The following is a 25,161-nucleotide window of genomic DNA, read 5'->3' on the forward strand; positions in this document are numbered from 1 at the left end:
CCCGTGTCCGGCTCTGTGCTGGGCATGGCGCCTGCTTAAGATTCCCTCTCTCCCTCTGCCCCTGCCCCTCCCCCCACTCTCGCATGCATATGCACTCTCTCTAAAATAACAATAACAATAATAATAATATTTTTTACTGATTCCTTTAGATCTGAAATACATTTCAACATATGACCAGTATAAAAGTTATTACTGAAATATTTTACATTTTCTTTGGCACTAAGTCATCAAAATTCATTGTGTATTTTACTCCTACAGCACGCCCCCATTCAGGCTAGCCATTCAGTGAGCACATATGGCTAGAGACTTTCACAGTGTCCAGAGCAGCCTTAGCCAGGGTCCCTGTTCTTATACAGACTGTAACAGAAAACCTTCTAAGTGCTCCTTTATTCTGCTTATCCCCCCTTCAATTTCTGCTTTAGAGTCATGCCAGATTTATCTTCCAAGTACACGGCTCTTGCATTTTGAGCTTCATCTCATATAAATCGCTCACCTAGCAGAGCATGGAGCACCCACTCTGACCTTCAACTGTTTCTGGCAACGCTCATCTTCAGGCGTCCCCCTTCACCATTTTCCAAAACATCGCCTTCCCCCAAGTCGCTGCTCATGGCACCCTCTTGCCGCAATGCCTGTCACCTTCCACCCTTCTGTTCTGTCCTTGCCTGTCACAATCCTTCACTCGCCGGAGTCATCCTGTAAAACCTACACTGGTTTCACTATCCTCTGAGTGCCCATAATAATTTGTGCATGCAATATTTATAATATTTTTACATTCTGCCTCATAGTGTAGCTATTTTTTTAATTAAGGTATACTTGATATACAATGTTACATTTGTTTCAGGTATAAACATAGTGATTCAATTTCTCTCTACATTATGTTCTGCTCGCCACAAGTAGCTATAATCTGTCTCCACACAGCCCTATTACGATACCATTGACTATAGTCCTTATGCTGTACCTTTTTTTTCTCCTATTTTAACAGATTTTATTATATAATACTATTTTTAGAAGCACATTCAATAATATCACCACCAGACTCATCAAAAAAGTTCATGATAGCACATACAAGTTTTCAAAATTCTATTTGTTAACATATAATGTATTATTAGCCCCAGGGGTACAGGTCTGTGAATCACCAGGTTTACATACTTCACAGCACTCACCATAGCACATACCCTCCTCAATGTCCATAACCCCACCACCCTCTTCCTAGCCCTCTCCCACTGGCAACCCTCAGTTTGTTTTGTGAGATTAAGAGTCTTTTATGGTTTGTATGCTGTACCTTTTATCCTAGTGACTTACTCATTCCATAACTAGACACCTATACCTCTCGCTCCCCTTCACCCATTTTGCCACCCCCCCACCACCTCCCTTCTGGCAACCAATATTGTAGCTATTTTAAATATCTTAATCTCTCCCATAAGAAACTTTTTGAAAAATATAAGTGTTTTGTCTTAATTTTATTTTAATAAATAATAATAATATGCTTCCATAAGAAATATTTCCTAAATGAATAGCTAACATTTCTGAATGAATTTCCATTGTTTGTGAAGTTGATTAAAAACACCAAGAGATCGGTTTTTAAAACCTCTGGGCCCAACCCCCAGGCTTTCACCAAGGGGACAGCCAGGAGGAACAATGTGACATGGCCTTTTTTTTTTAATTCACCATACATGCTTCCCTGCTCTTTGCTGCTTTACTGAAACTGCCCAGAAAAATGCAAAAGAAGAAATTTACTGTGACCATTTCTCAGACAATCTCTAACATCTTCTAATTTTAGGAATAATAAATCAGCTAGAATGATAGCTTTGGCGGAGGTCTGTAGATCCAATTTACAGAAGCATAGTTTAGATTATATAATTCTGTGCTCACAGAATTTTTAAATCATTCTTTATTGGAAAAAAAAAACACAAGACACAAAGCAAGATATTTTTCTTACTTGAGTCTCCCACAAATCTCACTTAAGCATCAGAGAACGTCCTGTGGTTGACTACCCGGTCCGTCCTCACTCCTGTCGTGCAGAGCATTCTCTCCCCACATCTCCAGTTCTAAGATCCTATCTGTCTGACTGCCTGTCTGAGCCATTGAGAGCACACATACATAGAAATCATTTTTGCACTAGCGCCACAAGGGTAACAATGATCAATTACAGAATCCTAGCATCTTGGATTACTTCCTTAGGAAGACATTCCAGTTGTATACATACCCCCGGGCCTCTTTCTCCAGGTTCCCCTTTTTGAGCATCACCCTGTGACAAACAAACAAATGAAACTCAGTCACAATTCCACGGCTTGCACAGTGACTGTTCAATAAAATGCATAATTCAGAATTCCCAGTTTAACAGGTTAACCCCATGGGAAAAAAAAATCTTTGGCCTTTACCATTGACATTTCACTATGCCATCTAGAGAATAAAATAGCAGCTCGGATAGCCTTTGCCCTTTGGAGCGAAGTCGGATGCGTAGGGCACATGATCCAGGTATATTTGCTCAGTTTAGGACAAGTTTTGCATCCCAGTTTAACAACACAGCCATTGTTCTCAAATACAGCCTTGTACCCCATCGGAGCCAGCCATTTTGGCTTTCCTCCAAGGGGTTTTGGAATGTTTTCCAAAATGTTCTTAAGAGTAATTGCTTGATTTCAGCAAGACTTAGGAAAATATATTATGTGGCCCAAAATTGCAAGCTAAATAAATGAAACGTAAACATAGATTTAAAGCAGGTATTTAACAAAACAAAAAAGAAGATATGATGGTATCAGTTCGGACCTAAATAATGAGTGGGTAGGATTGTGTGTGTTTGTATTGTAAGGACACCCAGGGATGCATCATATTCCTTTTCTTTGGCAAGCAAGCAATTGGCTTTCATGTATCTAAAATACTTTCATGCATCGAACATATTCTGTTTTTCATTACCTCCCTAAGCACAGTTTCAGAGGAGAAGCTATTGGGTTAAAATTTGAATATTTGAATACTTCTTATGTAATATCTAATTGCTTTCCAAAAGGTTTGCGCCAAGTTACTTTTGCAATGAAGAGCAAACCAGTTTCACCACCTCATTGCTCTCACTGGTTATTATTACTTTCGTGATATTGCTGTGTTAACTGCTATCAAAAACAGTCATTTTTTAAAAAATCTGAAGTATACACATGCACAAAAAACCCCAAACTATGTGAACTAGAAAACTGCTCCCCTCCCCATGCAAAAAACCACCCAACAACCCTGGACTACAAAGTTTCTAAAGTATGAATAATTAGTATTGAAGGGTACCTCATTGTCCTTATCTAAATTTCAGTAATTATCTAGAGAAATTAAATGTTTTTCTATTTCTTTATTTACTGGTTTTATTTCCTCTCTTGAAAATTGTTTGGGTCCTTTGACCAATTGATTATTAGCGGCTTGATATTTTCTCATTTTATAGTCTTTATATACTATATAAATTAACCCAATGTCCATTGTATTTGATGCAAATATTTCTGTTTTCCTCTCTATTTTAATTATTATTTTTTCATTACATAGAATTCTACCATAAATTTTCACATAGTTATCTCTCTCCCCTATGATTCTTTTAGTCACTCTTGAACTTGGAAGATCATCATCTGAAATATTATCTGATTTTTTAGAATTAATCTAGGTTTTTTTTTTTTTTTAATGGGTACACAAAGAAAAGAATTGGGAAAATGCCTGAAGATGGTCTGGTAGCTTCCCATTAAATGGAAATGGTTTCCATTTTATGGAAATGGTCAGCTTTCCATAAAATGGACCCATAAAAAACATTAAGTGTCATTGTCAATCTGATATGAACTATGTATTAGTAATTCATGGAACATTGTAGCAATTAATTTGAGCCAACGCTATGCAAGTACGATTGCAATTTGTTTGGTATTCCTAGGTTTCCTAGACTTATTGATTAAAATGGTCATATATTACCTTGGATTTGCAAGCTAAAACAACTCAATTAGAAAATACAGGAAGTAAGCATCCTGTAATCTTCACAGAAATCATTGTATTTTTGGCATTGACATACACTAAAGTGCTCTTTGTTTTCTTCATTTTTGTTCTTTAAATAAATCTAGAAAGAGATACAGTGGTTTATAAGGAAAGTTGTTTGTTCATTTACCGGGTTTCCTTTTGGTCCTCTCTCACCTTTGATACCTGGGTTTCCATGTGTACCCTGAAGGCAAAGGAAAAAAAGATTATATTGAGCTCATATCCTATTGGTTTTTTACACATTACAATAATTTCTGATCAGCTTCATCCCATAAAAGGAGTGAAGACTAAACAGACTTAACCTGCCAAGCAGAGAATCAACTGTATTCTCTCCCTTACTACACACCAGGAAGTGTGAACCAGTATCTTGATTTACCAGTATCTTGAACAGGTAAATTCTCCAGATTTGCTCAAAAGAGGATACTGTCTGCCTGCTATCCAAGGGATAATTTCAAAGATGAGAGAAGAGAGTGTTCCAGTCCTGTTCCAGAAAGGTGTTATGTTTTCCAACTCTCAGACCCCAGGAACCTGGCTTTTCTGAGAACTGGTTTTAGGGACACTCAGTAAATGCTAGGTTTTTGTTTTTGTTTTTGTTTCTTTATTAAAGATTTTTATTTATTTATTTGACAGACAGAGACCACAAGTTGGCAGAGAGGTAGGCAGAGAGAGAGGAAGGGAAGCAGGCTCTCCGCTGAGCAGAGAGCCCAATGAGGGGCTCGATCCCAGGACTCTGGGATCATGACCTGAGCTGAAGGCAGAGGCTTTAACCCACTGAGCCACCCAGGCACCCCAGTAAATGCTAGTTTTATGTCTATCCCAGTTCAAACATGGTATGGTGCAGCATAGGGAATAGAGTCAATGGTATTGTAATCGCACTGCTTGGTGACAGAGGGTAGCTCCACTCAGGGGGAACACAGCATAACATATAAACTTGTATAGTCAGTGTGTTGAACACCTGAAATTAATATAACACTGTGTGTCCACTATATTTCAGTTTAAAAAAAGATATGGCAAGATGCCTGGGTGGCTCAGTTGGTTAAGCAACCGAATCTTGATTTCAGCTGAGGTCATGATCTCGGGGTCCTGGGATTGAGACCCATGTTGGGTTCCTTATTCAGTAGGGCATTTGCTTGAGATTCTCTCTTTCCCTCAGTCCCTCCCCATGCTTGGGCTCTCCCTCTGTCTCTCTCTAGAATAAATAAATAAAATCTTAAAAAAAAAAATATGATATGTTTGGTGTGCCCTTGTGGCTCAGTTAGTTAAGTGTTTGCCTCCAGCTCTGGTCATGATCCCAGGGTCCTGGGATCGAGCCCCAAATTTTGTTCCCTGCTAAGCAGGGAGCCTGCTTTCCTTCTCCTGCTACTCCTCTTCCTCACTCCTGTGCGCTCACTCTCTCTCTCTCAAATAAATATATAAAATCTTTAAAATATATTACATATATATATAATATATTAAAATATATTACTTTTTAGAAAGTGCTAAGCTAATCTCAAACAATACTAGTGACTGAAATTGTCAGATTAGCTCAGCAACTGTGTATTTTCTTACTGTTTATCCTAAAACACAATTGAATATCCCAAGTAAACCTTCCCACCCAGCAATTTCTTGGTGTAAGAAATATAAAATAAGACTTTATAAGAGGGGAACATTAAAACTTTAATTTAGCCAAAATCAGCTTCAACTGGCTGCCACACTGTTCTGTAATGTATCTAACTTAACATTTTAGGAAAAGGAAAAAAAAAAGAAGACAAACATCCCCACTTTCTAATGCCCTAAATGGTAGAATGGTTTGAAAAGTATAGTCTTTGGACCTGAGTCTCAAGAGAAAATGTGGCATAGTCTAAGAAATTCACAGTACACATTCTCCTCTCTGTGCCCGAATACAAGCATTTGTTCAAAAACTATATCCACAATTTTTGTGAAATATATCCACTGGGCTTTTGACCTATAGGGTTTGAAACCACATAAGTAAATAGAATACTGACTAAGCAGCATGGATGCCTTTGATGATATGTGTTAGAGAAATACACAGTATCTCCAGTCACGGCAATGTTGTTGCAAATACCTTCCCAGTGCATACATGGCCCCTCCCAGATGTTAGACCAGAATATAAAGAAAGCATTTCTTTTGGGATTATTTTATCAAGAACTGAGTCATCGTAATAAATCCTGCCTTTAACATTTAGTTGTCAAGTTCCATTTCACAGAATTCACACTAATCCCCAAAGCTTTCTCACCAGCTTCCTCCCTGAGAGGCCACCTGGTGTTGTTCTTGAATACACGTGAAGACACACACACTTCCAGCGAGGAGGTCTGTGTCACTTGTTTCTAGGCGGAGTAGGCTAAAGCTTTCCCTAAAGCACCGAGGGTTTGTATGATCTCTTTTCCTATATTTTCGCTCCAGTGTTGAGAAATTCTGGCCCCAATTGTCACATCAGAAGGGATGCTGGAACAACCTTTGTGAGAACAATTTCATCATTTTAAACCAAATCTGCCCTCTGTTCAGTCAGCAAAATCCCAGGCTTATTCCTAAGGACAGAGTTTATCCCTTTAGGAATAAAAGAAAGAAACAGCATTTCCCTGTTTGCTGCTATTTGCACACGACTGCTGCTGAGCTGCGCAAACCAGCCCTGGCATTTCCAAGGTAAGTAGAACAATCATGACTAGGGTTCCTGACTTGACCCTCCGTTCAAAGTGGAAACGTACTCACAGGAGGCCCTGGGTCGCCTGGATCCCCCTTTTCACATTCACAAATCTTGTGTTCGCACTGCATGAAGAATGAAATCCAATATTAACACACAACAAAACGCAGCGTTTCAAATCTTATTCAGTACGTAACTAGATAGAACACTCCCTTGACAAAATTTTACCTTCAAATTACAGAGATTTTGTTCTCCCTTTTCAATTCATCTAGGCTACCTCAGATCTAAGCTAGTCAACATTGCCATGGTTAGATAAAATAGACCTCCCATTGAAAATATATGTATGACATCTAGTTGCCAGTGAAAAAGGAAAATAACTATTTTCAGTGGATTTGGGGAACTTCTGCTTTTTCTCTTCTCTACAGCACATCAAAGCTCAATATATGAATATCAACTACTCCTTTAATGCTAAAGGAAAACATTGTGACTGACACACCACATCTTATCAATTCTAGGACATATATTTGTCCTTATTTTAATATGTCTAAAATCAAGAATGAGTCTTTTTTGAATCAGGCCTGATCATAATGAAGTTGTTATTTTCTGCCCATGTACTTCAAAACTCACAGAATGAAATGGAAGAAAACTCCAGAGACACTCCTGGAGCACACTCAAGAAAAGCTGTAGCACCAGTGTTTTTGATGGCCCAGAAGCCGATATTGGGGGCAGGGGTGGGGGAGGTGGGGGAAGGAAGGGCATCAGAGCCAAAAAGTGATTCAGAAGATTCAGACTCTGAATGTGAAGACGTTTTAGAAATGACCAATTTAGTTTGCCTCAGTTGTCCTGTATACGCATACACAGAAGTGATAGAGGGTTTAACAATCTATATCTAAATAAATCAAAAGGGACTCTTACCATAAGTATAAAATCAAGAACTGTCACTTACAAGAAGGTGCTATATCATAGTTTAACTGGCAGGGTCCTTTCCTGTCTCAATGGTACTTAAAGTAATATTGCATCTGACCATTCGAGGAAGCGTGGTGCTCTGCAGGGTTTGGTTGGCTCCTATTATTTTATGCAATTCTCCTTGTAAATTTCCTGATGTTTAATCAGCAGCTGATCCAACAACGTTTGCATGTTCCAAACTCTGTTTTAAGAAACACACGTCCAGTATAGAAGTTTTTGGTAACCTGGTGTTCATCTACTGTGCTAAGCACCATCCAACAGATACTGGCCAGCTTCCTCTGCTACTTGGTTTGCTTGCCACCGTCAAGGACAATGAGCTTAAAATCAATCACCAGGCAGAAGCATGAGACTCTGAGCTGTCTCTTTTGGCCAAGGATCCCGGCCAAACCCAGGCACACCTCCCGAAGTGGAGGACCCCTATCAGGAGCTGGTGTCAGAGACATGCTTAGAACAAAGGAAGTCATATCAAAATAAGCAGAAACTACACCTTTTGCGGGGTGCCTGGCTGACTCAGTCAGTGGAGCGTGCAGCTCTTGATCTCGGAGTTGTGAGTTAGAACCCTGCTTGGGTGTAGAGGTTACTTAAAAATAGAATCTTAAAAAACAAAACAAAAAAACAAAACAAAACAAAACAAAAAAACAGAACCACTATGCTATTTGGTTATCAATGATTTCTAAAATTACTCTTTAAAATCATATTAAAATATTTCCTACTTTTTCCAGATTTTGAAACCTGTAGTAGACATAGCAACATAAAGAACAGAGTGGTTCTTTTTTTTTTTTTTTTAAAGATTTTATTTATTTATTTGACAGAGAGAGATCACAAGTAGGCAGAGAGGCAGGCAGAGAGAGAGGAAGGGAAGCAGGCTTCCTGCTGAGCAGCGAGCCCGATGCGGGACTCGATCCCAGGACTCTGGGATCATGACCTGAGCCGAAGGCAGCGGCCTAACCCACTGAGCCACCCAGGCGCCCAGAGAGTGGTTCATTTTTAAAGGAATTAAGCATTTCTATGTAGACGCACCTTATCTTCTAATGCGAATTAAAGTATGCAGACTTTGAGAGTTAATTCATAGTAATCAAAGCAGGTGGTGCTTACCTTCTCTTCAAATAAGATATCCTAGGAGAGAAAAAAAGAGTAAAACATTAACTCGATTCATAGTTCTGCTTCCAGCTTCTTATTAGTCTTAATTATTCCCTATGGGATATGCAATTTCCAAGAAGGATAGCAGTTCAGCTTTTTAACCTTGTAAAAGCAATAGAGCCTACCTGCCAAGCACCCAAGGAACACTCTGAGCCATATAATAAGAGACATGAGGGGCACTAACATTAAAAATTATTCTGTTTTCTAGGAATTTCATCCTGTTGCATCCTATGTTCTTTCTGTCTATCAGCTCTCTAAACTCCATAATTTGGCTATAAGCTTAATCAGCCATAATAAAAATTTCTTACATTTACTTACAAAGACTTAGCCAGGATACAAAATTGTGTTTTCTCTTCTTTTGCTTTTCCATCTCTATACATGCTTGCATTTATTTTTCAGCATTAAAATATTAATTTCAGAGTGATCTTTTTATGAAATATCAATAAGCTTTTGAAGTCAATCTGGTCCAACTTTTCATCTTGCCCTAGGGAAACGTGGGTCTGCAAGTCTGCGACTTGCCCAAGGTCATACACTTGGCTAAACCACCTAACCAAGATCAAGTGCTATGTATACTTACACAGAAATGAATTAAGCAGAATTTTTTTTCAAAACTCCTTTAAATTAGAAACTCACAATCTGGTTTTTGTCTAACATGCCAGCCTCCCTACCCTATTTCAGCTTAGTGGGGCATTTTCTGACAAGTGTCCTGAGGGCCGTGTCTGAAGCCAAACATAGGAAAGAAATTAACCTAGGCTTACAGATAGATAATTGCTTCCATAACGTAAAACCTGTGGATCAGATTGATGCCTTATGATGGAATCTGAAGGGTTAATTTGCATATGATAAAATAAAAGTGGGAGGAAAAAGCACTAGAATATTTGTTGCAAGATACTAAAAATGAAAGTTATAATGAGGAAGTTAAAGATAAGTCAGAATTGTACCTTAGGGAGGACCTCACATCCCTTTAGTTTTATTTTTACGTTACCTTTATTTCCATACAAACTAATAATACAGAAAGCAGATTTAACAAAATGCTTTAAGTGGTCCTTGTGATGCAATGAGGAAAAATTAGGCTGGGAATTAAGTGTCATCCAGGGTTTTCATCCTGTGTCCACTGTTAACCAGCTGTGTGGCCTTGGGAATGTCCCATAATCTATGAAGGTCATTTTCCACGTACATGAAAAACAAGAAAGTTTGACTATGTGGTCTCAGGAGTTGTAAAACTCTGGCTACAGAGCCTATCTACAAAATTCAGAGTCTTACCTCCAGCTCTCTTTCCTCCCATCCCTCCCAGCCACTCCCTACCCCAGTGATTTAAAAGTTCCAGCCAATGTAAATCCAGGCAGAAAGAAGTTGAGATACTTGTATCTTTATGAACTAGCAGGTCATGGGAAGAAGGGGGAATTCAGATACACTGACAGTTTTGGTGTAAAATGGCATTTACCCTCTCCAGAACATTTGGCCGTGCCTAGAAACCTGAAGATGTGTTTGCTTTACTTCTAGGCTGCTTAAGACATGTCCTTGCTTCCACCTGTTATTCCGACATTCCTTGCAGACAAGTCTTAGGGAAATTCTTGTAGATCTTGTATATTTCAGCATTCATTATTTTTAATAGTGAAAATTTGGAAATAATTTTGGAATTTGGAAATAATATCCATCAATATTAGAATGGATCAATAAATGAAATATTATTCAGTGGTTCTGGTGAATGCATTGGATCTACATATTTAAACACAAAAAATTTTCCAAAGATACTGAGTGAAAAAGCTAGTTGCAGATGGATATGTAGAATATGATCCAAATTTTAAAAATATTTTAAACACATTTAGTTTCTCTAGGAGGGAGAGAGAGAAAAAGGAATTTGAAAAGAGTTCAAGAGACAATCAAAAACTAATAATTCAAGTCAAATTGTAATATTAAAAAAAAACTGCTGAAATAAAAATCCAAAGTTTTGTTACCTTACAACCTTTTATATTAAGCAACACTTTTCTATTATCCAATATCAATTTTTAAACTTGTGAATTTAGCTATTTTCCCTGATGTATAATTTGATACTTTTTTCAGCCTTTCCTTTGAAAATTTAATTTCTGCTTTGCCATATTAACTCTTTAAAAACATGTGTCATGGGGTTTAAAACCATAACAACATAACTAACTAATTTTGGAACTCATTTGATTTTGTGTTTGCTGGTATTTGTATTCCTATGGAAACAAAAAGGGACCCAAGACTCACAATAGATAACATTGTTTCAAACAAAAAACAAAGCTCTATCCCTAAGGGCACTTAGAGTCTATAAGCTCCAGTGACAGAAAACAGCACACAACAAGTAATGTGGGAAGGAGATCCCAGACTGGGTGGGGAGGTGGGTAACAAGACATTTTCTTGAAATAGGTGGGTTTTCTGGATAATTTCCAAGAGCAGAATGCAAAGGACCAACTCATTGATGGAATGCAGTTCCATATATCAAAGGTCATGAGGGAAAAAATCGTAAAGTTCAGTGTGAACAGGAAGACAAAGGAAGCAGTTTAAAAAGCATGGACAAAAAGGGCCCGTGTGGACAGAGCCGGACACCTTGGGATGAAGTGAGTGCTTTCACTTAAGCAGAGAGGCAGGTTATGCAGAGGACAGCTGGGAGAACATGGTTAAAGGCATAAGGAAGGGCACGTTCAGTGAGGACCTAGGTGGATACCACAGTCTAAACGGAAAGGACAAATAGACAAGACCTCCCCAAAGCAAAAGAAGGTGCGTGTTATTAATGGAGGAAGAGTTTTATGATGGCGTATATGTAAAAGCAGAAGGCTAGAATGGAACTGCCAATTTTGTGAATGAGTTCGAGGTCAATGCTATGAGAAAGGGACAGAGGAAACATAAGGAAGGTGTCAAAGTCATTGGTACAATAGCAAATGGTATGAGAATAAAGAACTTAACAGGTGAGGATGACAAACTCTTTGACAAAAAGATATTTGCAGCTTAGCGTAGTAGCCACATAGTTTCCATAAAATCTCCTCTAAAAGACCACCTAACATATATGGACATTGGGTTGAAATGGTTTCTTTGGTTTCAATAGTGTTACGTAAATCATAACAACATAGTATTAAAACATTGCCTATATCCTCTTCAGTGTGGAGTCATCAAGTCTCTCTGAGGCTATTCAGAACTGAAGTGTTTTCATGGGGTTCTTACATGATCATTTTTCCTAGAGATGCCAAGGAGTTGGGGGTGATTTCTTGATTTGTCTTGGATCCTGCAAGATCTATTCATTGCAGGCACTCATGTCCATTAAAATTCAACTAAAGTCTACTCCACAACAACAAAAAATAAATTGCTGATGCAAAAAACAGCCCAGCTGAATTCCAAAAATTATTATGCCGGGAGTAAGAAGTGACAGAAACAGAGTACACACTGCATAAGCTTATTTGTATACAAGCCTAGGGTGTGTACACTAATCTGAAGTGGCCAAAATCAGACCAGGAGCTAAGAGGCCAGGGAAGGATGTCTTGCAAAGAGGCATGAAGAAGTTTGGGGGTGACGGACATGTTCCGTATACTACCCGCGTTGCTGGGTTCATGAATGTATATGTCTATCAAAACTCAGAGAACTGTGTACCTTAAGTAGATGCAGTTTTGTACTTAAATTATACCTAATGAACTTATTGTTAAAAGTCAACTACATAATTATTTCAAAATGAAAAGTTTAGGAATTCACCTAAAGATGTACTAGAAATAGATGAGATGAGGAATTTTTCCAATGGCCTGATCAGGAATCAAGTTCTGCCTCCTACACAGAGACGATTTGAAACATTGAAACAGTATATTGTTCTCTGAAGGACCTAATAAGCCCGTTGCATGTGGAAAGTGTTTAGAAAGCAGCCTCTCCTAAGAAGTGGCTTGTTCATAGAGCTTCCATCTGAACAAACAAGCTGAAATCACAGGATGCTAAGGAAGAGCAGCGTCGTGGGGACACTTGGTCATTCTCTGGTTTCCTCAGAAACGAACAAATAGTCCTGCTTCACGTGTACTGCCAAGATCCTGTGTTCTGGGTTGGGCAGGAGCTCTCTGCGAGGAGGATGTGTCAGGAAGCAGTAGGAACCTCCTCAGCCTACACCACTGGCCAAACAAGGAGCTGCCTGTCCTGTATCTTCCACAGTCAGCAACTGGCGACTTGTTATCTCAACTCCAAGGTTCTCTCCTACACATCTGGAATCTTCTGTTTTGGGTTCAGTGGTCAGGACTGCTTAAATTACGGCATAGGCAGCAGTAGGCAGGTAACCAGGCACCCCTGCACATTTCCCTTCTATGCAAAAGTGATGTTCAGGGGGTACCTGGGTGGCTCAGTCATTAAGCTTCTGCTTTCAGCTCGGGTCATGATCCCAGAGTCCTGGGATCGAGCCCCACATCGGGCTGACTACTCGGTGTGAAGCCAGCTTCTCCCTCTCCCACTCCCCCTGCTTGTGTTCCCTCTCTAGCTGTGTCTCTCCTGTCAAATAAATAAATAAAATCTTTAAAAAGAGAGAGAGAGAGAGATGCTTAGGATGAACCCTCATTCTATGTCCCCAGGGGGCCAAATTCTTCATCTCAAGCCTAGGCAGAGCTCTCCCTATCTACCCCCAATGCCAACAAAAAGAGGCTAGAAACAATAGAACTTTGGAAGAGAGTTGTTGCTTAGTTGTTTCAAGGCAGCTCTGACTGAGAAAACCTTAAAACACAGTGACTATTTTCCCCTTCCAATATAGCTTCACAGGATTAAGCAGGAAGACCCCAGGGCCTTTGCCTGTCCTTACATTTTCAACTCTAAAATGAGGATAATAGTACCTACATCATAAGATTGTTGTAAACATTGAATAAAATAAAATCTGTAAAGTGCTTAGAAAAATGCCTAATACACAGAGCACTCAAGGTGTGGTAACTATTATTTAGATTTTTTTTAAAAAGTCAATGTCTTATGCTGAAAACAACAGTTATAAGAACTTATTAGTTATTATCTTATCGTTTATATTGACTTGTAAGTTAAAAGAATAATGTTAGGAAAAGGATTATGGGAAGGGACAAAAGGGCCAAAACAATCTCCAAAACAAGGCTGAAGGTCTTTTGCAGCCTATAAAAAACAGCCACATGAAATGTTCAGTCCATAAAGGACCAATTTGTCCTGCTCTCTTCTAAAGAAAAAAAAAAATCAATATTTTTAAGAAAAATCCATTTTTAATACTTAACAAATTAACCACTTTTTCTCCAGGAGTTTTCTTGAGAAACACTGTGAAGAGGGATTTTATCTTGATGGCTTTGCCTTGTGTTTTCCCGAGCAGAAAGGAAAGAATCTCACACACAGCTGATCAACAAAGAAAAGCCTTGACACGACTAATCAGACCAATCAAATGGTACTCATTGATCTGCAGGGAGAAACCACTGGGTGACTGCAGGTGATTTTAATGGGTGGGCCTGCTAACACCTAAGCACAAGGACATAATAAAAAAAAAATTGGACGTCTATGAACTTTGCTTGAGTAGAATAATATAGCAGTATAAGACATCAAGTCAAAATATTTCTGCAGATGTTAAAAGGGAAAAAAACAACTTAGTACAAATACAGCAGACCACAAGCTGACCACAAATTGAATATAAGTCAGCTGTGTTCATGATCCCAGGATATATAAACAGGAGCCTGAAGTGTATGACTGGAAAGTAATTCTTCCAAAGTCCTCAGCATTGGCTAGCGATGAAGGTAGGAGTGCAATTCCAGAGCATGAGCCTTGTACTCTCCCAGTTTATCTGGTTTCAACTATCAAGGAAGTGAAGAGAGACTTCGGAAAGATTCTCCTACTTATTTCCCAGGTGGATTCTTTTTCCTTCATCCTTCTGACCAAATATCTATCCTTACAGAATTTGTAATTAAGGTATCAATATTATGATCGGGAATATATACATATAACCAATTCATCTGGTACCTACCAGGCGATCTCGAATTTTATCTACAAGGGTTGGATCACTTAACAGTGGAATGGGTTCACGGGATGAATCCCCAGATATCAAACGAAGTTTGGCTTCATTGACTACAGTGGAAAGTCCAATGGTGATAAACAATATTCCTGCAGTTCTGGCATCTTCAGAAAGACTCTGAACATCTGGATTCTTTGGATGGTCAATGCCATCAGTCATCAGCAAAGCCACCTTCACACCATCTTTACGCCCTTCTCTCTTAAGTAGCCCAGTGGCATTGGAGATGGCATAGTAAGAGAAGGTGCCTTGCCCAATGAAATTCATAGACTTGACCCTCTGTTTAAACGTCTGTAGATCCTTCCAAGAAGAAAAAGGTGGATCGATTTGGACAGAGCTGCTGAACTGAAGCGCTGCCAGTTTGATGTCGTATTTCAAGGCGCCAGCCGGGGTCAGCTGGAAGACCTCGTCACTCAAGCTAGCCACGAAATCTTTCTGTTGATCGAAGAGAATAATTTTAGAACTTTCGGAGCTGTCCACAATGAAGACAACATCTATGAAGCAAGTAGAGTCTGAAATAGAACAAAGAAGTTAGGCAAAGTATTTGTTCCTCCTCATGAAATGACTTAGCATCAGGAAAGCCCTGGCGTAGTGTGATGTGTATGTGTTTGCTGTTGTTTTTTTGTTTTGGGGGGTTTTGGGGTTTGGGGGTTTTTGTTTTTGTTTTGTTTTGTTTTGACAGGAGAGGAGAGTGAAAAAGAGGCATCTTGCAGGTAGGGTTTAAGTTGTAAAGTACTAAATCTCTTTCCAAATCTATAAATTCTTTGCCTCTTGTAAAATCATGCAAGTCAGAAGCAAACAAATAAGCAAAATTCTATTTTGAGTATTTTCCAATTGTTTAAAAATTCAACAAACATATACTTTCAAAATTTTATTTATTTATTTAAAGAGAGATGTGGGGGGAAGGGGCAGAGGCGAAGGAGAGAGAATCTCAAGCAGATTCCACACTGAACCTGAAGCAGACATGGGGCTTGATCTTATGACATGGGGCTCAGTTCACGACTCTGAGATCATGACCTGAACCAAAATCAAGGGTCAGATGCTTAACCAATTGAGCCACCCAGGCACCCCCAAAATTCAACAAATATTGGGCAAAGTTTCTAGAAGTAAATAATTCTCTGCCTGATTCTCAGGTTGTGTGTCACATTGGTGAGGTCCTATCTTGTTTTGGGTGGTTGGGTTTTTTTGTTTGTTTGTAGCTTCTTTTAAAATCAAGGGAGAAAATGACTATACACATCACATTGTAGCAATGAGGGAGAAAGAAACATAAAAGCAAGGAACTTAAGTTTGAATTCTAGCTCTTACTAGTTAATTTGCCAATGGCCTTGGATGCACCACTTAACGTCTCTGGGCCTCAATTTCTGTATCTATGACAGTGGCAGTCTCTGTCACTCCCATTTTACAAAGCTACTGTGAGGCTCAAATAAGATAATAAATGTATGAGGGCTCTGAAACACCTGATGTTTTTGTAAGTATACTCTATAAGTATAGAGGGTATATTATTATCATAATATAAGTATATTAAAATAGGATGATACATATATGTTTATATATATGGTTTGTTATTTACATCAACTGCTATATGGAAAAATTCATATTAGTGTTTTAACAGGCTCAAACTAATCATTAAAAACAAAACCAAAATATATTTTTTTTTACCCTGGAGATCATTTTTCCTTGCAAGTGAGTTGGACTTTGATCCTTTCTTTCTTTGTCCATACATTGTTTGACTCATAAAAGCTGGCAAAAGCAGGAGATAGAAGACAAAATTTCTGTTCCACATTATGGTAGATGGTGGAAAGTCATCAGTTTTATAACACCTTTAATAGAAAAATCAGTTGTAAATACTTCCGTAAAATACAGTGTTTGCTATTTCTAATTTTAAGCCAGCAGAATTGAAAACTGGCTTGTGACAGGAGCAAAGGATTTTCATTCATATTTACAGAAAAACATCTATATCGAGATTTTAAAAGATTCAAATCCAAGTAAGTCATGGCACCACAACCAAACATTTATTAGTGAATGTTTCTATATAGTTAAAGAATTACATCCAAGTAATCTGAATTTCCCGTTTTATTATGGGGAGCAGAGAGTAGGGAAAACCATTTAAAAACACTTCAGTCCTACTCTATATGATGGCATTGGCTCAGATACAGGGTCTGTTTTGACATTGTCACATTCTTCAAGGTGATATCAGATTTCTACTTGGTTGTGTCATTATAACTAATTCCTGGTAATCTCAATAGTTTTACAGGATAGTAGAGAACCACCATCATTTCAGTCTTAATAATACACGCACAACTTCAGTTAGCTCAAAAGCCAAGTCAAAAATGAAATCGCCCTTCCAATTCCCATAGAACACCATTTCTTTTTTGCACTCTTACTTGGAAACTTCATCTACAACCGAGATCCAAGCTGGACTACGGCTGCATACATATCCAGTGAATCAAGAGAGTCTGAGAGCAAAAATAATAGATTTGCTCAGCAACACAGTTCTTCTAGTGAAAAACTGATGGACAGAAACAAGACTTAAAATCAGGAAGCACTTCCTCTGACCATTCCTGTGAAACTATATTTCTGGGTAGATTAACAATGAAAAATCTAATCCTGTCTTAAAATCTACATCCATCTTCATGTCTCAATATGCCCAGCTCTACACTAAAAGACTTTTAAACCCATGGGCCTCCCTGGCAAGAGAAGAATCATGCGGGGCTAGCCCAGTATACTTGAGAAGGAACAAGAAAGCTTTTTCTGAACCAATGTTCTGCATGGTTTGGAAATGCTTTCTTTCTTAAACCATACTGACTTCAAAAGTTCTGAAAAGGAAATCACATTTTCCTTCACTTTGCCTTCAGGGAATGGGAACTGGGAAATCATGAGCACGATTTTTCCAGGCTCAAGTAGGGGGTAGAAATATACGCACAGGCAGTGAGAAAGGGAATGGATGACTGGCTCCTTTCATACGTGCCAGATGGAGAAAACCAAAAAGGAATCAAAAGCTGTTGGGTTGAGGATGAACCAAAGGATGGCTCCATGCCATCACCTGCTCCTCAGCTGACATCGTCTAGCAGGAAATGTATGAAGCTGACTCTGTATCAGTAGGGCCAAGCACCTCTGGGCAAGGCAAAGGCATCAAGGGCAATTGACCAACGTCAACTGTTCTTCAGACCAGGTGTGCTAAGACATGACAACACCTGGGCATTACAAAAGAACAAGGCGTTTGCTGAGGAAATAAAACGCATCAAGGACATCCCTCCCCAAAGTAATTCCTTGTTAACCGAAGAGAAGAATACAGAAGGACGTACACATTTAACTCTGAAGACTAGCATAAGAATAAGGCTATGTAGCAAAACACAGCTGCTATGTAGCATTCTCAGGGTTGGGGGGCGAGGGGAGGCAGGTGGAACACCACCGTGTCCCTGGTATTACATATAACCTGTCTCTTCTGTTGAGCCCATACTACAAAAAGTGTCTCAGCTGTTCTGGAAATAAGAGGCTGAGAATTAATTTCATTGAAAATAAGAGAGATTTTACAAGCTCCATGATCAACTCTTCAAAAATCTAAAGAAGGTGATTCCCCTGCAGGATCCTGAGCAGGAAACCACATTCCCCTCATTTGTAGGCCACATTTTGGGCTTTAGAAATGCTGTCTTTAAATGAATACTTGTTGGGGTGCATGGGTGGCTCAGTGGGTTAAAGTCTCTGCCTTCGGCTCAGGTCATGATCCCAGGGTCCTGCGATGGGGCCCTGCCTGCATAGGGCTCTCTGCTCAGCGGGGGGCCTGCTTCCTCCTCTCTCTCTGCCTGCCTCTCTGCCTACTTGTGATCTCTGTCTGTCAAATAAATAAATAAAATCTTTAAAAACAAAAACAAAACAAAACAAAAAAAACTTTATAAAAAATTTAAAAAATAAATAAATAAACACTTGTCTTTCCTAAAACTAAGCACCAGCTCCTACAGGTTTTTTGGGGGGTGGGGTGATATAATCATGCATGCTTACCTGAAGCTTTGTATATCCACTATTCACTATCACACTTACTCCTTACCACTCATCAGTATGTCTCATATTTCATTACTGTTTGCGCTGGTATTTTTTACCCAGCACCCCCAAAGCAGTCTTGCTAGTCCCTTCTCTTTACTGACATTAACCAGAGCACATACTTCTACGTTTGGTTTTTTAGTGCCACTACCTTCCTAAAATCTCTCTTTTTTTTATTAGTTTGGCATCTTAATAGTACACCCATTTCTAACCATTTTTGCCATGTTTTATTCTGCCTCATTTTTAAAAATAATTTTTTTTTTTGCTTTTCTCTCATTTAGATACCATATACAAGTAAAATAGGTTTTGGGGGGAAATGCCATTAACTAAATAAAAGAAACATAAACCTGTATGTTCACTATAATTTGTATTTTATAAATGCAGAAACAATGATTATCTTTAACCAAATGCCATACATTTGCCTTTTTTGCCTAAAATTTATTTTGGGTAAATATCAGAATCAATAAATCCAAGAGAATATATATTTTGTGATATTTCAAAAATGAATACTTTCAGCATAGTTTGCCAATTGTATCCAGAGTGTTTGCAGCTCCTTTTTTGCACAGAAAGATAAAATACCAAAAGAAGACTTTATTCAAATGGTCAAACCAGCCAAATTATAAAATATTCTGTAATTAATACTGAGTTATAAAAATATGTTCCAAGTTAAGAAAAAGAGGTCCCAAAAAGTATTAACATCATTGCAATGCTCATCATTGCAATGCTAGGTAGTAGACTGCAAATTAAAAATCAATTTTAAACTTTGAAATAAATTTTAAATGTTGGCATTTTAACAATTATTTTTATTTTTCTAATAATTAATTTAAAGCCATGGTAGAGGATAGAAAATTTGGATAAGCTTTCTTCACATAATAAATAGGCAAACCCCTTAGTCTTCCACAGTGCCTAGATGGTCCCATCTGATTTCAAGTGATTAAAATAAAACAGTTATATCTTACCTTATAAAGTTTGTCAAACAGGAATTAAAGACTGATTAAGCAAATGCCAACAGCAAGGACCATCGTTGGGATGGAGTTGGCTATTTGATATTGTTCTGTTCTCTGGGAATAAAAATTGTCTTTGGTCTTGGAAATTTTGCAATCTTTTATTCGTGTTTATTAGCCTAAGTTAAAGCAAGAGTGGTCAGGCAGTTGGCCAGGGTGCAAGATCTGGGTGGGATCAGTAAGTAATTTAAAGGAACAGTGTCCTCTCAGAACAAGTCTGTGTTCTCCAGACTGTTACAAAAATCACTTAAGCAGATTTTCTACATTTTAGGCATTTAGGGACAGCCTGCTGTTTCTCATACCATGTCCTCCTTCTGTTTCTTACTTTCTCTGCCTGGGGTGTGCTTTGTGTGTTACTGGTTCTGAACAGTTTTGTCAGGCAGCATAAGTGACAACACACTCAGACCCAAAACTGGCTTTTCAGGAGAGGCAATGGATCGATAATTATTGAAGCTGAATGAAGAGTAGAGAGAAGTTCATTACAGTAGCTTTTCTACATCTGTGATTTTTGAAATTTTTCATAATAAAATGTCAATTTAATCTTCAATGGAAAAGTGATCTGAATTTAGTCCTAGTTCTGTCTCTCATATGGGGACCTCAGCTTCCCATTTATGAAATGAGGGAGTAAATTTAATTAGCGATCGAGATCCATCCAAACTGTAACATAAGAGCTAGGTTTACAGTGGTCAATATTCTGAGCACTCTGTCCCAGAAAAGGTAGTTCCTTAAGTGGGTCCATTCTCTTTTTTCCTGGTTTTTAACCTTGCAGTTATGACCCATTTTGAGTGCAAAACCTACTACCAAGAAGCCACTCGACTCCTAGACAATGAACAGACAGGCTTCTCAACAAACTGCCACATAGATAGAGAGTATCATGATGACCAGAGATGGCAATATAAATGTTCACGTCCCAATAATTTAAAATCAGCTAGCTTTCTTAGGAAGGCATTTTGATATTTACAAATCTGCTTATTGTAACAATAATAGCTTCTCTTTCATGAACACTTTACCAGGTGCAGGGCCCTGTGCTACGTGCTTCATACACCTTATGGCACTTACCCCTGCCACGGAGCCACCACTGAGGGACAGTGCATGCGGAGATTTTACACGTTTACATGTTTTTACACGTTTATACAGTTTTACACATGTACATGTTTTTTATACATTTTACACATTTACATGTTTTTTACACATTTGAGGATGAGGATGTTGGGGCAGATGTTGTCTTACCAGTGCTAGAGAATGCCCGAATGATATCTCAACTCAGATGTAGCTGACCCCAGAGCCTCACTTATACCAACTACTGCATCATTAAGTTACACACCCGTGTGAATGTTCGTGTTTTCATTGTCTCTGCACCACAAAGCAGTTTTTGAAGAACTGACATTTTGTGAGGCTTTGGTAACAGAAAGAAGAAACAGGGGGCACCATGAAGAAGGACAAATGGAATTTCCCAAGATGCAACCACAAATATACCTTAAATCGTCTGTAGATGTCAGCCATGCTTGTCACTTTTATGAGCTGAGACTCAGGGGACAAGGAAGTGGCATTTTTTTTCAGAAGGTTGCCTCCCTTTTTTCTGGGGTAGAGAACATGCTTGCAGAATAATATACCTATAAGCAGCAAACAGATGATAACTCCTGAAGCCCCCCTGCTTCAGAACTGTTCTGACTGAAGTCAGGGACAGGTTGGAGTCCTGCCTGCTCATCCCTGTCCTTCCATCCCCCAAAGTCAAGCAGAGTAACCCGAACACAGGGTTTGCTGCCTGTCATTCCCAGATGTGGCCATCAGCACTAAGTTGATTGGGTAGATGACTCCGAAGAAAATCTTGTGTCCTCTCCATTTATATAAGGCAATTTGCTTTGCCCCCAGAGAAACAGGATGCCACAGGTGAAGACTGCAGTCTTAATCCTAATGGATGGTCTTGAATTAGTGTGCAGCTGGACATACACAGTCCGAATTAGTGTGCATGGAGAACAGTGATGGCTAGAAAAGTCAACTTGGAGTCCATGCCCTCTGACAGTTGTTCTGTAGCAAAGTCTTATTTTTTTGCTTAGAGTTTTCACTATGTCTTTATTATTGCTTATAGGGGCCCTACTTCCTTGACAATATCTACCTTAATATCTCTAATGTTTCTATTATTTGCAGTGCACAGTGCTGGCTGTAGCACAGTCTTTATAGAAGAAAGAAGAATGCATTTTTCTATTATTACTGTAATGGCCTAGAGTGAGCTCTCAATAAATATTTATGAAATGAGTGATTATTCAAAGTAATTTTTTAGTATTCATCATCACTTGAGAACTGTGATACATTAGGTTGCTCTCTTCCAAAGCACTGCTAGACAAGAAATCCGTTTTTCGACTTTTTCAAAAATTTTACTCTACCATAGTAGAGTCTATGTTGGCTTTATTTGTTTTGGTACCAGTGCCAAGATCTTCATTTCAATAGTGAAGGTATTTGGGGGTCTAGAGACATTTAAAAGGAATCTAAGTCTGGGATGATTTGTATATACCACAAGGTTTTATCTGCATGAGGTTATAGAAATACTAAATACTAGTATAGAAATACTAAATAATTTCTATACTATAGAAATAATACTATAAGCAGCAATGTCTACAATAGCCAAACTATGGAAAGAACCTAGATGTCCATCAACAGATGAATGGATAAAGAAGATGTGGTATATATACACAATGGAATACTATGCAGCCATCAAAAGAAATGAAATCTTGCCATTTGCGACGACGTGGATGGAACTAGAGGGTATCATGCTTAGTGAAGTAAGTCAATAGGAGAAAGACAACTATCATATGATCTCCCTGATATGAGGAAGTGGAAATGCAACATGGGGGGTTAAGGGGGTAGGAGAAGAATAAATGAAACAAGATGGGATTGGGAGGGAGACAAACCATAAGTGACTCTTAATCTCACAAAACAAACTGAGGGTTGCTGGGGGGAGGGGGGTTGGGAGGGGGGGTGGGGCTATGGACATTGGGGAGGGTATGTGCTATGGTGAGTGCTGTGAAGTGTGTAAACCTGGCGATTCACAGACCTGTACCCCTGGGGATAAAAATATATGTTTATAAAAAAATAAAAATTAAAAAAAGTAATAATACTATAAAAATACTAGTATTTAATACTAAAATGCTAGTAACATATCAGCTCGAACTTGAATGGAAGTTATACACCTGGATCAAGACCAAGGTAGAAGACAATGTTTCACACTCCCCTCCCAATTTTGACCCCCTTTCTCACTGCCGACCCAAGTAGAAAAGAACGTTATCAACTGTGAAAGAAGTCAAAGACCTTTTTTACCCAACTTGGAAAATATCTGTCATTAAAGGTCCTCTTATATATTTTTTTCAGTATAAAATCTTAATATAGTAGATTTTTTTTTTAAAGAATTTCTGACATCTTCCCCAAAGCTCCAAAGTTCTGTATTTACCACCCTTCTTGGCTCCAACAGGATGACTTGGACCTTTTCTCTCCTCATTCATCAGAAAATGAGAAGACCGCCAAATTGGATTTGGCCCTATTTATCAACTAAGGGAAGGACTGAGAACATTCAAAGACAAGAGGGAGTGAAAATCATCATTGATCATAAAAGGTTGGCACTGTGGCATTGCTGCGTGACTACAGGACACCTCCCCTAGCCAAATTCTGATTGAGCTGATCGTTCCACTTCCCTCTCTCACTTGTGTTTGTATTGTTTACTGCCTGTCTTGCTTCGTTATTTGTCGTTTGGTCCCCAGCTTGAATAATCGTATCCCAAATGCAACATGCAATGGCCTGCACCACAGTGACAGCTCACTGTACCGATCTTAGGATCACTAAAACGTTTCTTTAAAGAAATTTGAATGTTCGGGTTTTTTCTTTTTTAAATTATTCCTTTTAGTCAGTGGATAGGGCAGTCTTAACCTTTTCATGCAGAGTCCACCAGAAAGGAAAGGTTGGATCTCTATGAGCCTTGACCAAACTCTTGTTTTAATAGGGAAAATATTTTCTATTTTTCATTCAGTTGAATTTACTTTCAGGTATTAGAAAGTGTTGTACTGTATTTGGGTGAATTGATTTCCCCACCAGATGGTATTTAAGCTTTTCTTATATCGGGGGCAAAGAATGGAATCTCAGAACTGAAAGAAAACTTAGACAATACTTTTGTTTGATTCTTCCATTTTGCAGATAAGAAACTAGAGGGCCAATGTTAAGGCCCACCCAAAGGCCATGCCATGAATCAGTGCGGGAATAGAGTTTATCTTCGTGAGGCAGCTGGGCATCTTTCCTTAACCCTAAAGCCCCCAGGAAGATTCTTGGCCTTTACACCATCTGGGCTTGTGGCACAGCAAGAGAAAAAGGAGGCTGCTCTATGGCCAACAATTTATGCTTGAAAAAAACGGATTTACTTTAGGGGCAAATGTCTCAGGAAGATTATCACGGGCAAAATTCCTGCACATCAAGAGTCTCACATCTCACTGTAATGCCTGGGCCATCAAAGGCAATGTACACCAATTGCTAGAACCCTGAGTTGAAGAAATTTCTCCTCTAGGTTTAGGTTGGTTTGCCTCGGTAGCTGGGGATTATTACACAGATATCTGTGGCCGATGGTGCATATTATTGATAACTGATCAAAATATAGCAGGTAATATAAGAAGATATCATCATCTGTGTGAATAAGTTTCAGAAACTCAATCATCGTTTGAATGTTCTAGTCAGTCCATTTGGGATTTAATAAGAATATCCAAAAGAAATTTTTTAAATAACTATCAAATTTCTGGAACTAAAATGTTTTTAAGAACATTAAGTAACTTATTATCCCACATTATATCAACCCATTACAACTCTGGTTTATACAACATTGTCCCTAATTGAGGTAAGAGAGTCATCTGCTTTTTGAGTTACATCTAAATTATATAGTTTCTCCTGGGCAATAGTTTGTTTCTTCTGACCTTTTACAAATTCTTTACTAAAAGTAAACTATTCATGAACAAAGTTTACAGTGAAAGAAACCTGGGGTGAATTAATATTTTTTCTATCTTGGGATATGAGAAATATTTTAATAACATAAAACTCTACACAAATATAAGGTCCTTATTATAATCATTATTGTTTATATCCAGAACTATAGCTTCTGAAATTACATGCATACAATTTTTAATGTAAGTAATTTTTACTTAATCATATAATTTCCGTTATGTTAATTGACCAAATTCAAGAAATGCCAAGTAATCAAATTAGGACTGACCCTGGGTCCCCAGGAACTATTGGTTGAAAAAAAGATATTTTGGCACCACCTTGTGGATCTTTGTGGAAAGACACAGTGTGAGAGCTTGTCTACTATCATTAAAATTCTTAACTGCCTATGATTCTGAACATAAAAATCACTTTTTTCACACTTA

General features: G+C 38.4%; 1 protein-coding gene across 2 annotated transcripts in view; it reads right to left on the reverse strand.

Annotated features, from left to right (window-relative positions):
- Positions 1-19,838, reverse strand: part of COL28A1 (collagen type XXVIII alpha 1 chain) — a 151,583-nt gene extending 131,745 nt beyond the window's left edge. For both annotated transcript variants that reach the window (XM_047695594.1, XM_047695593.1), the window contains exons 1-7: positions 19,721-19,838; positions 16,383-16,543; positions 14,679-15,235; positions 8,690-8,710; positions 6,697-6,753; positions 4,118-4,171; positions 2,207-2,248 (exon numbers count right to left, since the gene is read on the reverse strand). In XM_047695594.1, the coding sequence (XP_047551550.1) occupies positions 2,207-2,248; positions 4,118-4,171; positions 6,697-6,753; positions 8,690-8,710; positions 14,679-15,235; positions 16,383-16,506 (855 nt within the window). In that variant the 5' untranslated portion in view covers positions 16,507-16,543; positions 19,721-19,838. The remainder of the gene's footprint in view (positions 1-2,206; positions 2,249-4,117; positions 4,172-6,696; positions 6,754-8,689; positions 8,711-14,678; positions 15,236-16,382; positions 16,544-19,720) is intronic.
- Between the last annotated feature and the right edge of the window lie 5,323 nt (positions 19,839-25,161).

Source organism: Lutra lutra, chromosome 11 (assembly GCF_902655055.1).
Source record: "Lutra lutra chromosome 11, mLutLut1.2, whole genome shotgun sequence".
Taxonomy (NCBI): Eukaryota; Metazoa; Chordata; class Mammalia; order Carnivora; family Mustelidae; genus Lutra; species Lutra lutra.